The sequence below is a fragment of the Mesoplodon mirus genome (assembly GCF_964341445.2).
Source record: "Mesoplodon mirus genome assembly, chromosome: X".
Taxonomy (NCBI): domain Eukaryota; kingdom Metazoa; phylum Chordata; class Mammalia; order Artiodactyla; family Ziphiidae; genus Mesoplodon; species Mesoplodon mirus.
In genome coordinates, this window is record NC_138981.1 from 20,352,486 (window position 1) to 20,369,684 (window position 17,199).

At 41.9% G+C, this 17,199-nt stretch overlaps 1 protein-coding gene across 2 annotated transcripts in view; it reads left to right on the top strand.

Annotated features, from left to right (window-relative positions):
* The window catches only part of SMS (spermine synthase), a 53,334-nt gene extending 36,548 nt beyond the window's left edge, over window positions 1-16,786 (top strand). For both annotated transcript variants that reach the window (XM_082610716.1, XM_082610715.1), the window contains exons 8-11: window positions 7,111-7,225; window positions 8,094-8,173; window positions 14,760-14,875; window positions 16,263-16,786. In XM_082610716.1, coding sequence (XP_082466842.1) covers window positions 7,111-7,225; window positions 8,094-8,173; window positions 14,760-14,875; window positions 16,263-16,302 — 351 coding nt within the window. In that variant the 3' untranslated portion in view covers window positions 16,303-16,786. The remainder of the gene's footprint in view (window positions 1-7,110; window positions 7,226-8,093; window positions 8,174-14,759; window positions 14,876-16,262) is intronic.
* The last annotated feature ends 413 nt before the right edge of the window (window positions 16,787-17,199 follow it).

Sequence of the window (17,199 nt, forward strand, 5' to 3'; positions counted from 1 at the left end):
CTTTAAATTGGCTGTGCTGGAACTTTTCATAAGGGATCCCAGACTGAATTTTTTTTTTTTTTTTTTTTTTGCTGTACGCGGGCCTCTCACTGCTGTGGCCTCTCCCGTTGCGGAGCACAGGCTCCGGACACACAGGCTCCGCGGCCATGGCTCGCGGGCCCAGCCGCTCCGCGGCATGTGGGATCTTCCGGGATCGGGGCACGAACCCGTGTCCCCTGCATCGGCAGGCGGACTCTCAACCACTGCGCCACCAGGGAAGCCCCGAGACTGAATTTTTAAAAGGCCCCTCAGGGCCAGTAAAGCTATACCAAGGGCTTGCCACAGATTCTGCCTGCCATGTCTGTAGATCTGCGTGAATTCCTCTCTTCTAGAGGTCTCCAAAACATCTTGAGACTCCTGCGCTTGTCAGGTAGTGACCTTTCTCGTTCACCTTGATAACGTTGCTGGGAAATCTGAGTTGCCAATTTTTGGAGGGCTCGGGTAGAAAAAAAAATCATTGTTTCATTGCTGTAAGTCATAATTAGCTTGAGGGGAAGTTTTCCTTATATCTGGAAAACACAGATCAAAACCAGTAGTATTTTGGACAAATACCATAAAAATTATAACCATATTCACCAGTTCGCTCAGTAATCCTTTTTGTTAACAGTGTTTATGAAGCTGCCAGGTTTTTCTGTTAGGATTCTGTAATTGCTTACCCAGTTCATCGATATGATCTGAAGTTTATAAGACTTGGACATGTCAAAAAGTCCTTTCTATGAATCTTCTTGAAGATGAAGCACTTTTGCAAAAACGGTAAAACTGTAACTGAGTGACAAAACTTAAAAGGTACAGTTAAACACCTGATCCCAATGTAACTGACAAAAAACTTGGTTATAATAACTAGAATTATGAGTAACTTTTTTTTTTTTTTTTTTGCGGTACGCGGGCCTCTCACTGTTGTGGCTTCTCCCGTTGCGGAGCACAGGCTCCGGACACGCAGGCTCAGCGGCCATGGCTGACGGGCCTACCCGCTCCGCGGCATGTGGGATCTTCCTGGACCGGGGCACGAACCCGTGTCCCCTGCATTGGCAGGCGGACTCTCAACCACTGCGCCACCAGGGAAGCCCTATGAGTAACATTTTATCAGGACACACCAGACTTTGAGAAATTCCATATAATTTAAAAAAAATTATTGGAGTATAGTTGATTTATAATGTTGTGTTTCATATAATTTTAAGAATATAAAAACATTTGCCCATACCGTATAACCTCATAAGGCTTAACATTCATTTGACAATGCTTCCCATGTAATTTAACATACTGAAGTATCCTAGTTCATTTAATCTCTGAGATGCCTTAGGGTTCTTCTGAAGCATCCTAAAGTTAGCTGGAGGTCAAAAGAACTTCAGTTAGAATTTGATATTTGGGACGTTTGTCAAAAATATTAAAAAGTTTCAAAACACCTGGTCAAATAAGATCATAGGTCATTGTGAAACAATACCCATTCACCTAACCAAAGTGACAATAAAAGATCTCAAAGGCAAATATAGAAAGTTACAGTCAGATCCCTCAGAAAGGCAAAAAAACTCACAATCTGTTATTGAAAGCAGCTTAGCATTCTAAGAAAACTTTGTTTTGCCAGCAGAGAGAGAAAACCAAAAACCCAAACTCCAGTCTTGCATTAGCCTATTCTTTTTTTTTTAAAGAATCTTAAAAAAGTATTTATTGATATCTCTTTGTAAGTGAATCAGGTGGGTGTAAAGCGGCATAAACACAGCAGTGAAAATCAGATACCCCATTATAAAAATAAATTACAAAAAAAAAAAGACCGTGAAAGAGAAATTTTTACAAAATTCCTTCAGGGGCTGTGATGCAACCTGGATTGACACATCTAGACCCACAGCTGGATGAGACATAAGGCTGGACACTTGGGGCTGAGAGGATTGGTGAGGTTGGGTGAGCAAATGCAGACCCTTTAAAGCAATAATCGTGCCACCCATTCCATGGGTCCCAACTCTCCAGGTTTAAGGGAATCTTACTACAGCTAAAACATGCATGGGAAACCCAGAGGATGGGACACCGTGTGATCGGGAAAGGTTTCTAAAACTCACCTCATTTTTCATCTCCTGGTGCTCGGGTTCGCCATTCCAGCCGCTTTACTAACAATCTCCCCACTTGGAGAATCAGCACCTTTAACCTCCTGTTTCGTACAGTTTGCAATTTGTCCGGAGGATGAATGGGAAGAGGGGGAACCAATGAGAGACTAGCTCTAGGTGTTTGGACGGGCACATGTCACTCTAATTGCCAATCAGGAAGAAGAATTAACCAAAGGATCAGCCTGCCTCCTGGAACCGGAATAGGGCCTGAAGCAATCCTGCGGTTTTGCGGCCAGCTCCCAAATAAGCGAGTTGAAAAATGGAGCTCAGGGGCACAGCAATTCACAAACCTGCACAGTTATAAATGATAACTATCGTCCAAAAATATATTGAGGTAAGGCAACGAAGAGGATTTGAAAGCAATGCAGAATTGCAGGAAACAGTTTTCAAGAGGTAGATTGGACTCGCCTTTAAAGCACATGAAAAGCGGCAGAACTTCGACGATGATGCAGTTGGCCAAAAAGGGTGCATGCGTCATCAGCCTTTTTTTTTTTTTTTTTTTGCGTTACGCGGGCCTCTCACTGTTGTGGTCGCTCCCGTTGTGGAGCACAGGCTCCGGACGGGCAGGCTCAGCGGCCATGGCTCACAGGCCCAGCCGCTCCGCGGCATGTGAGATCTTCCCGGACCGGGGCACGAACCCATGTCCCCTGCATCGGCAGGTGGACTCTCAACCACTGTGCCACCAGGGAAGCCTATCATCAGCCTATTCTTGATAACAAAATTTATTTACTTAAATTTAATCCAATCTTAGCCAATCCTGACCATGTATAAAACTTTTCTAAGTGTTTCTTTTTCACAAACGTTCTAAAACTTTCTGTACCCATGTTATTTTGTTCTTTATTTTCTTTTCTATTCAGAAACAACCAGCTCTAGGACAAAATTACCTTTTTCCCTTTAACAAAGCACACTTCCATTCTTCAAAACTTCTTTTACTGTAAACACATCCTACTTTCCTTGTATGTTGAAATATTTCCCTTATTTTTTAAACATTTGAAAACAAAGTTTCACCTAGAAAACTTACCTAATTTACATTTAATTTACTCAGATGTCTCATCAAGTTGTTTTTCTTTTTGACAAATTTTAAAACAATATGAACTTACTGACTTCTAGTAACCCTAGTTGCAATAAAAGTATTATACTTAATACTGATGACTCTAAAGACATGTGTATATTAAACCAACATGCTTAAGCTAGATTTAATACCAAATATCAAATTAATAATATTTCCCAGATGACATGAACCTGAAATTTACTCTAACTAGTTTTTTATATTTCTGAGAATTTAAATAAGCACATGCTTTTTTTTAGGTCAGTTAAATGGAACTCATCCACAAACCAATCTTGGCAATGCCATTTGGAGATAGACACATATTTATAATGTACACATAGACATACATATGTCTATATAGACACAGATGTAAAAGTTTTCCTGTTTGCGTTTAAAAAGCCCCCTTCCCTGTCCCCGTCGTTCCCCCCTGTCCCCATCGTTCCCCGCCCCCACTCCAGTCTCAGGGATCACAGACGATTAAAGTTTCTGAGAGCCCAGGTAGGTCATTTTCATCTCGAAGGTAGTAGCTAACCTCTACTAACTGCACACACACAAAACAGTTTTGGAATGTCAAAAGAGCCTCATCTTAGCCATTTTCAGGGTGAGATTTCCTTCAGTTTGTAAGTAGCCAATTTGGTTTAAATCAATAACAGTAATAGACAGTAATACATATCACTCACCCACATTCACATGCTTCCCTTCCATATGAACTTGAATCAGCATTCAGGTTACCAAGACTCCCTTAATGAGGGTTAAAACCAGGAAGAGAGAATAGGATTGGGACTCGTGTACCGAGACATTCATGCCCACACCCAAAATAAAAGCCAAACCAGTTCCAAAAGGCTCACTTAGATACAACATAGCATAAGAGCCTATACATAAGGACTTTCACCCCATTTCACTTCCCTTTTATGAAACAGTTCTAGTTGAAAGATGCTGTTATAATTTAGAGGGCCATTGTTGTCCAGATCCCAAGGTGTACTGAGGCCAGGCAGTGTTACGATGAAATAGCATTTTCTTTCATTCATGGGAGCAAAGCTGATCTCCCAGTTCTGAAAAATGTACTCTAGGGGACTACAAGCCGGAACAGAGCTGTGGTCATCTATAGTTATTCATGGCTGGTGGCGTCAAATATCAAGCAAAGAGCAAACCAATGCAATGCAGGACAATCTCAGGGTCCCACTTCCCTAGCCCCAGAAAGGGAGATAGCCAACCAATGCCCTATCAGAGGTGAAGCCAAATGACCAAGCCTAGTCCCCTAGTCCCTTTATCTTAGGGAATTGTGTCAAGCTCGATTTCTGGCTTGTTACATGTGATTTTTTTTTTTACATGAACATGTTTTTTTGTAACTAGAAGGGAAGACTTCTTTGCTGTAGGCGAAGCCAGTGCAATAGGGAAGAATAACCATGGTGTCAATGTGAGCTCCATTACCAGAGATATCTCAACCAGCCAATGCAAGTACTGACTGATACACAGATAAAAAAAACAAATACGGCCGCATAGACAAGAGATCAGATGAGGTATAGTTCAAAATTGCTTTCCCACTCCCAGATGGAGGCCTTCAAACAGATTTCGTCTGACTTCCAAAAGAGAATCAGATTGACTCACAGTGAGCCCAGAGTGGCTCACTTCCTGGAAGGAAATGAACCTAGACGGAGCCGGTAGGATTCCCAGCTCACGCATGCTGGAGAGACTCGCCCCAAACTGATACCTAAGGTGGGCCATAGGTCAGGATGTTTCTTGGTTCTAAACAGTCCTGTGCCGAAAGGGCTGGCATCTGGCATCGCCAGGGAGAGTCCCTCCAAGTTCCTCTGAGTGAAATGAGCTCTGGTGGCTGTTGGGGACTCAGGGAAGAAGGCTGCCCTCGGCCAGGGTCGACCTGTCACGGGCACAGTCTCTTGGTTGGCTCATCAAAACTGGTGAAACCAAATTCGTGTGCCTGATACACAGTGAGGCCGCACAAACTGAAACTTCAGCGTTTGGAGCAAAGAAACGTTTATTGCAAGGGCCAAGCAAGAACAGGCAGCTCAAGCTCTAATGCGTTTTAAGGCAGATTTGAGGGGAGAGCTGCAGGGTGTGTAGTTTTCTTCGGATTGGTTGGTGGTGAGGTAACCCGGCGGTGTTACTGGATTCTCAGTCATCAGTCTTCTGGTTCTAAGTGCTTGTGCTCAGCCTGAAGTTCCCAGCCTCCACGTGGGTGGGGGCCTTAGTTCCTGTCGAAGATCCCGGAGTTATGTATCAGATTGTTAGGTGTAGGGATACAGAAAGGTTTTGTACCCGGGAGGGCCCGCAGGGCCCTGCTCAGTTTCAACACGCCCCCTGCAACTTCTTTGATACTCCTCAGGCTTGAGGGGAACAGGTGTGGGACAAGAAAGGGAATAAAGTTTTGGATAAAGAGGTTAATCACAAAGTTGGCAGAGGAATTCGGCTTTAGGGGGACTCGCTTTCGTTGGTACTTTTCAGAAGACGAAAGTCAAATAGCCTGCAAACTTATGACAAGCTGCTTACCCCTATTGGTGGCGTGAAGTTCCTGTGAAAAGTTAGCAAGGGACTCGACAAAATAAAACAACAGGGACAACATCCAGTACTGGGAAGGCTGCAAGGACACAGGTGCTTTTTGGAGCAAGAATTGCCTTCAGAATTAAAAATTAAAGTACACATGCTTTTTCTTCTGGCAACCCAATGTTTGGGCATCCAGGCAACAGCCATCTATACAAGGAGGTTTGTTATGGCTGTGTTTGTAGAGACCAAGACTTGAAGATGGTAAGAATATATAGCATTTTTAGTGGTATGTTAACATTTTTAAAAAAACATCATTACCTGGAATGGTGTTAGGTGAAAGTTGCCAAGTTCAGGACGATGTGTGTGATCCTAGTTATACAAACGAGAAAACGCATTTGTGTTTATGTGCAGGTGAATGTGCACAAGACTTTATCTGAGCACAAGGGAAAACTGAGCGTATCAAACAAGACTGATATGTAGTTGGAGGCGGCTGAGGTGTTAGTGCCTTCTAGATCTTTGCGTGGTTGCACTTGATGCATTAAATGAAACGAGTTATGTAACAACCGGAGAGGAAGATCCAGTTTCTTCAAGAATTGTGGTTTTGAGGATATGTGTAAGAACATTTATAGGAAAAGATCTGGAATAGTTTATCTTAGGGAATTGTGGCAAGCTCGATTTCTGACTTGTTACATGTGATTTTTTTTTTTACACGAACATGTTTTTTGTAAGTAGAAAAATGAAAAGACAAGGAGAATAACTCCTTTCTTGTTCAGGAATTTGCCTACAGCTAGGTGGTCCCTACCACATAGCTTCAATACTCCAAAGATACGGCAAATCCCAAACTTATTTCCTGTATTTACTGTAAAGGGTCTGTATGAGAATTCCAGCTCCTACCTGCTATACTCTGCTTGTTAATAACTCTGTGATTGTGAGAGCTGGCATTTATCACATGGCTTTATTACCATCAGTACTTGAGGTATTAGAGGTAAGATGCAAAAAATAAATCAATAGACAACAAAGTCATTCAGTGCTTAGTATAAAAGAAAAACTAAAAGTAGAAGAAAATGCATGTAGTAGGAGAGGCAGTATAGATTAGAGTTAAAGGTGTGAACTTGGTTTTCAGATCTAGGTGTGCTTCTTGGCTCCATTTCTTATTGGGTGCCTTTGAGCAGGCTTTGTGACCTCTCTCGTTTGTGTCTCTATTTGTAAAATGGGGATGGTAATAGTACCTGTGGGGAGTTGTAAAGCATGCAGTAGGTCCTGAATTGTAGCTCTTAGCAGGTATGGGTGGAAGTCATTTTTGCTTGTGCGGCAGGGTGCTGTGGCCCTCAGCCCCCGCATGCCGTCTCCCCTTTCCTTCTACAAGTGTTTAACTACTTCCATATGTGTTGGCTCACCCGCATCTGTTCCGGTTCTCTCTGGAAGGTTCTAATAGAAGACTGTATTCCTGTACTGAAGAGGTACGCCAAAGAAGGGAGAGAGTTTGATTATGTGATTAATGATTTGACAGCTGTTCCAATCTCCACATCTCCGGAAGAAGGTAGATTCTGTTCTCTTTTTTCTTTTTAACCAAGATAATGTTCATGGAAACGTTTTTCTTGGCACCATGTGAGAATGAAAGGATCTTAAGAGATTGTCTAGTAAAGTTCCTTCATTTATTAAAGGTAGTTAAACTGAGGCCAGAGGTGGGAAGATGGCTAGATTTTGCTTTGGTCAAATCCTGTTTTGCTATTAAATGAGAAAAATTAATTCAGTTGTTTGAAATAAGCATGAAATAAAATGACTCATAGTTATACCATTGAGACATTAGCTTGTTGGATAACTTATTTTTATATATTGTGATTTTTTTAACCTGTACTGGGGCAATATGGTGACCTTTCTAAGCCACACCAGAGACAGTTCCCCTTCTCAGACCACAACTCGAAATCACTGCTAGCTTAGAATTTCAGTGTTCATGTTTTTTCTATTACCTTGTCTTCCTGCTGAGTTTCCAGACTCGAGTAACCACCTGATGACCCTCGCTGACCCTCACCCTTGCAGTTTCTCTCTTGAGATGTTGCTGCTTTCCCCCTTACTTAAAGCTGTTGTCTTTCAGATTTCAATCACTGCCTTTGTGTCAAATCTTTATGGGTATGGTGAGAACACTGCTACGTACATGCACATTTGCTTTTGATCTTGCTTGTGTATGCGTGTATGTGCACGTGTGTCCAAGGCACAAAATATGTGACAGTGTGCTGTCATTCACGAATAAGCCCTCGAACATTGGGTCTTAAGAAGCTCATGGCTATTTCTTTTTTTTTCTTATTTTTTGTATTGTTGAATATTAATGTGAATGTTTGACTTTAGATGTTGTTTCTGATGCACATAAACTCATATTTATAAAACTTAATTTTTTTTTTTACATCCAGATTCCACATGGGAGTTTCTCAGACTGATTCTTGACCTCTCAATGAAAGTATTGAAACAGGATGGGAAATATTTTACACAGGTATAGACTTACTTAAGTGTTTTTTTCCCAAAACTCTCAAATTCTACGTTTTGTGCTTCACACAGCCAAAATACTTAGGAGACATTAACATAAAGACTAATGGTAGCACTAACTATTTAGTTACTTGTAAAATTAAGACTAAATGAAGGTTAAAAGGGAGTGCGTATAGTATGTAATGGCTGTGTGCTCTGACAGTGTAGGGATAGTACAACTACTAAAAATAGTGGTGAGTGGGGGAGACTGGGACAAGTATATGCAAAAATCTTTTGTGTATTTTCAGTAATCATGTTGGTGGTGATGGTATTAGTATTGTTATTCTGAGGTTGTTATATTTGTAATGTGGCATAAAGCAATTGAGCAGTTATACAATATTTTAATTCTGTCATCCCCAACATTGTCAATATGGAAGGAAGTAGTTGAAGATGTAATAGAGAAGTGGATAAATAAAGCCGTATTATACTGAAAAAATTTCAAAGACAGACCAGTACAATTGGATTATGTTCTGAAGCAGTAAGTTTGTAAATAGCTGGCCTGTCATTTTTAGGGAATTAATGAGTTCTGTTGTGTCCTGTTACCACAACCTTCCGATTTATTAAACGTGGGCTTTGGCTGTAGTATAAGCCGCTGTCACCAGATGGGGACACAGACTGTGATTCCCCCCCACCCCCAAAGTCTAGGGCAGAGGTCCCCAACTCCCAGGCCACGGGCCGGTACCGGCCCGTGGCCTGTTAGGAACCGGGCCGCACAGCAGGAGGGGAGCGGCGAGTGAGCCAGCGAAGCTTCGTCTGCCGCTCCCCATCGCTCACATTACTGCCTGAACCATCCCCCCACCTTCCGTGGAAAAACTGTCTTCCACAAAACCGGTGCCTGGTGCCAAAAAGGTTAGGGACCACTGCTCTAGGAAATTCTTAGTGGAAAAGCCATCAGCATAATTTCATAAACTGCTTTGGCTGTAGTATGAGTTGCTGCCACTAGATGGAGACACAGACCGTGGTTTTTCCCCTCATCCTCTAGGAGATTCTTAGTGGAAAAGCCATCAGCATAATTTCATAAACTGCTTTGGCTGTAGTATGAGTTGCTGCGACTAGATGGAGACACAGACCGTGGTTTTTTTCCCCTCATCCTCTAGGAGATTCTTAGAGGACAAGCCATCTACATAATTTCATAAACTGCTCTGGCTGTAGTATGAGCTGCTGCCACCAGGTGGAAGCAAATTGTATTTTCCTTATTTTCTAGAGGATTCTTAATTTTAAAAGGTTTGAAGTTAGTATTTCTTGATATGTAAAAAATACATATATATATAAAACCTACTAAAGTCCTTAACATTTTGAAAATGACAGCAAAAGCAGCTAATTGATGATCCGTCTTTTTACTTGGTACAAAAATCCCTTGATTCGTAAGCAGAAGATAAACAGTATTGTACTCTGGTCCCTGTAATTAATTCTTCAGTATTTTCAGGAGAATTCCACCTCCCCCCCAACTTTTTAAAAACATTATTATAGTTAAATGTCAAGAACTACTAGAAAGGTCCTAACTTTATTCTCCCGAGGAGGCATTTTTAAGCAGACCCCAGACAGTTTACGGGATCTGAGATTCATGGTGCTGAAAACAGCTTGGCAACTTAAGAGACACCTTGAATTAGTTTCCGTCCCATCCTGTTTTCTTCCTCCTCCCCCCGCACGGGCAATTAATCCTGGACCTTGCACTTGGTGAAAGTGTTGGTAAGCTTCAAGGGAACAGACAACTGTTGACGAATGGACTTTTTTTTACCCTGATCATTCTTAAGAATGATTTTTAAAACACATTCTAGAATTAACTTTTTAAAAGCCAGGGGTCCAGGGGTCCGTAAACCATGGGCCAGATCTCATCTACTGCTAGTTTTTGCAGTTTTCTTGGCACACAGTCATGCCCATTCATTACAGAGCGTCCATGGCTGCTTTGGCTACAGCAGCAGCTTTGGAGCACTTTTGGTGAAAACTATATGATCTGCAAAGCCTAAAATATTTTCTTTCTGGCCCTTTATAGGAACCCTGTAAAGGGTTCTGACCCCTGCTTTACAGGAACTCTACAATGAAACCTGCTCAAACCAAGTGGTCTTATTCTTATAAAAGCAACCCAAATTTAGTGAGTTGGGTTTTTCATAAGTGAATATTTCTCAAGCAGAGCATATATTGATAGAATTTGGTTCTTTTTATGTTTCTTCAAATAGAAGTTTCATGGAGCTTAAGTTGGGGAGAATGTGAGGCTCTGGTATCTGTAATCAAAAGTGACTGAAACCAATTTGGATCTACTTCAAAACAGTCAGTTTGTAGTAGAGAATAGGTCCAGTTAGGAAGAAAGCGTGACTGTTTTCTTTTGTTGTATTTACCTGGTACACTGCTTCCTTGGGGAACTGCCGTCTCAGTATGGACAGCTAATAGAAAGGCTTACTTGACAGATCATCCCCGCCCATTCCTAAATACTAATGATTTAGGCTTTGATAACCTGGCCTTTGCCAACCAACTTTTACTAAAAATCACCTTAAATACTCAAGGCTGTGCTGGTTTCTAAGAATTGTCCAAAAGAGGTATTAGGACATGCTTCCCACCCTCGCATTCATTATAGTTGGAAACTCAAGGCGATCTCTTTTTATGATACCCGGGAATCCCACAGTATGTTGCGTGGTTGAATGTGTCATATGGACCAAGGGGGCGTAGGCCTTTGAAGAAGCAGTAGTCAAGAGCTGCAGTGTGGTTTGACTCAGTATGTACAGATGTCATTCCCACAGTGTAATACTTTCTTCAACTACCACGTGGTATGCTCAGGAGATACCTTTAATTCACACCCACCCCCCTTCCCTGAGCCTGTAGCTTAGAAATGGAGTAAGGTTAAAGATGGGACAAAAATGTTGTTTGGCTTGTTAACTTGGTGACTGACAAAAGCTAAATGTTGCTGCCTAAAACTGCTTGCATCACAGTGACAAGTTCATGATGTCACTAGTGTCACTGTGGCTGGTTGAAGACAGCCTTGTCTGTGGGCCACAGAGCTGGGGAAGGCGTCCTGGAATGTGTGGGGATTCATCGATCCACCGCTGGCAGGCCGGGGGAATTTGAATCCAGGGAAGAATTGCTTTTGTGGGACTAGGAGGCAGGTTCCCCCTACCCCCCATTAAAAAAAAACTGTAGGTTATTTCAAAGTACAAAAATATGTGTGTGATATTCATATTAGTTATGATACAAAGATATTAACTCCCCCGTCCCCCCGCAGTCGTGGATGTTACCAGTACGCTTGACTCGTCTGCATTCCTCTCTAATCCCCTCCCGCCTTCTGGAAGTAACTCATTTTTAGTGTGATTTTTTGTTTCAGTTACTCTTGTGCTTTCTTTATAGATGTTTTACACACGTGTGATCTGCTAAATCATCATATTGTTTTTGCTTGCTTTTGAACTAGATAAAAATGGTGTCATTAAGGAGGTATTCTTCCAGACTTTTTTTTTAGTTGCGACATGTGGGATCTTTTCAGTTGCGGCATGCAAACTCTTAGTTGCGGCATGCATGTGGGATCAAGTTCCCTGACCAGGGATCGAACCCGGGCACCCTGCTTTGGGAGCAGAGTCTTAGCCACTGGACCACCAGGGAAGTCCAGACCTTTTTATATTACAGAAATCACACAAGCTGTTTAAAAGATACAAACAGAACTGAAATCTATAAAGTAATAAAGCAAGTGTCAGCCACAGCTAACATGAGGCAAGGAGAAACTTCTTAATTCTTTGCTATTAGATTGTTATTAAGCATCTTCCTTGTGTTGTAAGAAAAGAACAGTGTAGTTCCATTTAAATACATAGAAAAGTGAAATGTATCACATTACTTTTTTTGGGTAGGTATCTGTGGGGTTTTTTTTTTTTTTCCTTTTTAAACTGCTTTTTGACAATTTTGGGGAAGCATAAATTGAAACTATCCTATTTCTTTACCACATTCTTTGTAAGGAGGACTTCCCATATACCCTCTGTAAAGAGAGAGTGTGGTGTCATTTTTAAGATGGCAAGGAAAACCTTGAACTGTGAACCTTGGTGGCATTTCCATTCTATAGCTTCCCCAGTAGTGAGGTATTCTAAAAACAACCGGGCAGTGTTTTCTATTTGTGAATCTTAAATTACACATGTGGTGTTTATGTACTCTCATGGTGAACTTGATGTTGAAACCAAATTATATGCTGGCCAAGGGCACTTTGGCCAGTTCCCACTGCAGGACCCTAGATGATGGGTTACTAAACAGGCTGGCACTGAAGGATGACGATGTGCTGAGCGAATGTGCTACGTTAAAACCGCCCAGGCCAGCCCTTGGAATAGTTCTGTCTACCCACTTGCCCGTGACTGACTGGTTCTTTGGTTTTGAAAGCCATCCTCAGGAACGCTTATATCACAGGCTGCTTTATTTGTGAATAATTTCATCTTACATTATACTTGGCTATTTTGAGGCAAATTGATAGCAAAGTTCTTATGAAGGAATGTGATCAGCACATATATTCAGTTGTCTTCCAAATGTTAAGAACTTCAGAGGTTGGGACTTCCCTGGTGGCACAGTGGTTAAAACTCCACGCTCCCAATGCAGGGGGCCCGGGTTTGATCCTTGGTCAGGGAACTAGATCCCACATGCATGCTGCAACTAAGAGTTCGTATGCCACAACTAAGGAGCCTGTGAGCTGCAACTAAGGAGCCAGCAAACCGCAACTAAGGAGCCCTCGAGCCACAACTAAGGAGCCCACCAGCCACAACTAAGGAGTACAGGTGCTGCAACTAAGGCGCTGGTGAGCTGCAACTAAGGAGCCTGCTGGCCACAACTAAGGAGTACATGTGCCGCAACTAAGGAGCACGCCTGCCACAACCAAGACCTGCGCAACCAAATAAAATAAATAATTATATATATATATATAAGAATTTTAGAGGTTAAGAGGAAATAGTTGGTATTAAATACCCATCTTGTTTTCTAAATCCATTATGAAAAGCCCTTGGGGGAAAATTGTTCTCAAATGATAAACCCTACCCCAGATCTACTGAATGAAAATCTGCATTTTAATAAGGCCCCCTATGATTCACACATACATTAAAAATTAAGAATCACTGCTCTAGAATTATGCAGGTACTGTATCCATTCAGCAGATCTCCTGTGTCTTGGCCAGCATCTCTGATTCTCTTCACCTTTTTTTTTTTTTTAATGGTCATAGAGTGGCTGCTGCAGCTCCACATTTCCCATCTAAGTCGGAGGCTGGAAGAAAGTTGAAGGAGCCAGGTCACTGTATTTATCCCTGATTGTCCAGAATCAAATATCACTTATATGTGGAATCTAAAAAATAATACAGGGCTTCCCTGGTGGCGCAGTGGTTGAGAGTCCGCCCGCCAATGCAGGGGACACGGGTTTGTGCCCCGGTCTAGGAGGATCCCACATGCCGCGGAGCGGCTGGGCCCGTGATCCATGGCCACTGAGCCTGCGCGTCTGGAGCCTGTGCTCTGCAACAGGAGAGGCCGCAACAGTGAGAGGCCTGCGTACCTCAAAAAATAATAATAATAATAATATAAATGAATCTATATACAAAACAGAAACAGACTCACAAACATAGAAAACAAACTTACAGTTACCAAAGGGGAAAAGGGAGGAGGAGGGATAAATTAGGAGTTTGGGATTAATACAAACTACTATATATAAGATAGATAAACAACAAGGACCTACTGTATAGCAGAGGGAACTATACTCAATATCTTGTAATAACCTATAATGGAAAATAACCTGAAAAGGTACATATATATATTATATATAATAATATATATAGTATATATAACTGAATCACTTTGCTGTACAGCTGAAACTAACACAATATTGTAAATCAGCTATACTTCAACAATTTAAAAAAAGAACACATTTCAAGAAATAAATCTTTCCCAGCAGACTTCCACTATATTTCATTGAGCACTCCTACCTGCTGGGGAGACGGAAAAGGGGTGGCAAAATAGAGAAAAATTAGAACAACGAAGTCAGAAAATGTTTGACAAAGAGTAGAACTGGGGAATATCCTTAGTGTATACATCTTGAATAGACTTTTGTTCTCTTATGCCTTGAAATAAATCACAGATTTTGGGGGAAAGCACAGAGGTGTGAATATAGTTCTGTGTCAACATCTTAGACTCTTAAGAGGGTTGTAGTTTAAGCCATTCTGGAAATCAAGAACATTATCTTTTTGATACTTCATTCTCAACACAGTGGTGACTATTGGGAAAACGTATTTTGAATGGGTTATGTGTATGAATCTTTGCTCATTGCATGGTGTTGATACAATGACCGTGTCAGTAACGAGAAATTGGTCTCACTGCTTTCTGTTGCTTCATACTTGAATAATTTGAAATGGCTTGGTAAATGAGGTAGAAGGATAATGAGCTAATGGATCTATAAATAGCACTCAGTGCAATTTGTGAAAGTACAGAAACCTTATCTCATTTTCAGAGATGAACTTTTGTCTAAAGCTAGAATTGCTCATTTATTAGAGACCTTCAAATGAGTGGGATGCTCAGTAGGACTTAAGAATCCTATTGTTTGCTTTTCTCTCTTTGATTTAGGGGAACTGTGTCAATTTGACGGAAGCCCTGTCACTCTATGAAGAACAGCTGGGGCGCCTGTATTGTCCTGTGGAATTCTCGAAGGAGATCGTCTGTGTCCCTTCATACTTGGAATTGTATCCTTTGACCACATCATTGTGTTGCCAAATCAGAACCTCCATGTAAATACCATGCCCGTTTAACATTTTAAAGAAACAGAATTAGTTGTATAGTACATGTAAGGCCCTGGTCCCCCCCACCCCCGACCCTGCTCAGATGCTGGGGTGTGGCCTGACACAGCTTCTCAGGTGGTTTTAATGGTCTGGCACCACTGGTTCTCACAGGCAGTCCCCAGACCTGTGGCATCCCCTGGGAACTAGTTTCTCGAGCCCTGCCCCAGCCTGCCGCCCAATGAGAAACACTGGAGGGTGGGGCCCGGTGACCTGTCTTGACCAGCCTGCCAGGAGATTGATGTGCACTTTAAGGCTTCAGAAGCCCCAGTCTAGACACCGTCCCAGCTGGAGCAGGCCGACTGAAGAAGCTCATTGTCCTTTTATGTTAAAATTACCCTACTTTAATATTAGTTTCTACGCTTCACTTGATCCTGATTTGCAGTAGAGATAGAGCTAAAACTAATGGTGGGCATCACAAAGTTAATGTTGATGTTCTCCATTAGTTCCACTTAGTAAAGTTAGTCCAGGGAAATAAGAAAAAAAAAAACAGAGAAAACCCAAATGAAAGCATTGTCATTGGAAATTTATAGTGCATTTCTTCCTCCTAAAAGCGGACTGTGGTCTGTAGGGCAAAGCTACCTGACCAGAGGTGGCGGGGTCTAGCTTCCTGTGAGAGCAGGTTTCATGGCTGCCTGCTAGCCTGAGCTCTGTGACCGTGACAGCCCTCCAGGGAGGAGGGGCCGCCAGGTTCCTCCTGGCCTGTGCAGAGCTTTGACGCCTCTCCCTGGCGAACAGGCAAGCATGTTCATCAGGGTTCCTCTCCAGAGCATTTGTTATAGCCAGCTCTTCTTTATACGTTGAAAGACTTTAGAAAGCAGTTGATGACACCTGGAGAAAAGGCTTTCGCCCTCTGGCTGCCCTCTGGTTCGTCTTCTTCTCCAGCCTTCCACCTTTCTCCCCCTTCTCTTCCTAGCTCCCTCCTCTCCCTTCCCCCCACCCCTCTTCTCACCTCCCTCTTGTCTTTGTCTCTCCTCTCCTCCTCATTCTCCTGTTAATTCCCCAAAACATTTTAGAGTCCTTGGAAGCAGAAGCGTTACCTGAGAGGATATTTGTGTCCCTTTCATTTTTTCTTTGCTCACCCACCGCCCTCCCTCCCCACCCCACAACTCACAGGTGGTGGGCATCCTGGCTGCAAAGTGCCCTTGTTTAGGAGGCCTTCATTCTCATGACCACAGTGCTGTAAGCCCTGAAGCTTTCATCCATCTTCCAGTTTGTAGGCCAGTAAACAAATTTGAAGTGATGCCTGTTCTTCCTTGAATTACCTGTTCTTATTCCTTGACTCCTTGTCCAGGTGGGTATTTTACACTGTTTGGAAGAAAGCTAAACCTTGAAAATCAATTTCCCCTAATCATGTGTGCTGCAAATAGCCTTCCTGACCTTCGTATGCTGTACATGACATCGAAAGGAGTCAGGCAATTGATTGTGAATTCCTTCAAGTTTCCTTTTTTTAATTATTTTTTAATTTAAAAATCAAATGGAAAATGTATATTTTGATGAACTGGGGTGTTATTTTTTTGAAAGTCAGCTGAAGGATGATGAGACAGTACAGTGAAGGCTGCTAAATGCACTGAACCTCTAGAATGTGATTTTTGTTTTTGTTTTTGTTTTTCTGTGTGGGCTTTTTTTGTTTCTGTTTTGGTAGTCTTCGAATTTGATTGTTTGGAGGAATGAACATCATTGTTTTCTTCTGGAGGGGAGCTCTTGACGGGAGTTTCTTTTCCCCCCAAATTGACCTAGGTATTAAAATTTGGTGCTTATAAGGAAAGACTTTAAAAAATGAATAGCAATGCTTCGATTAAAATTACAAATGAGAAATTTCATGTGTCTGTTGTTTTATTTCAGCCAGGTCTTTTCTTTCTCATTTCTGATCTCACAGAACAAAGATGTCTCCTTGGTCTTTTTTTAGTTCTGTTATATCACTCAGTGCCATTTATCTCTTTCTAATAGGATGGCCTTAGGGCCTTTTTTGAACAGCAGTAATGACTTCATTTACCACCGTGGTAAATGACACACAACCTATTACATTCACCAGTTCTTCATTATAAAATTGACCTAAGGATAGGAAAAGATTTGGCCTTACTGTAAAGTTGAAAGTCAGAAGCTTCTTTCTATTCCAACTCTTATTGGTGTATTAGATATGAAAATAAAGACCACTTTGGAATGCTGCTGTGAAGTTTTCTGAGTTTTTTGATGCATAGATAGATGACAGTTGTGGAGAGGCCCACAGC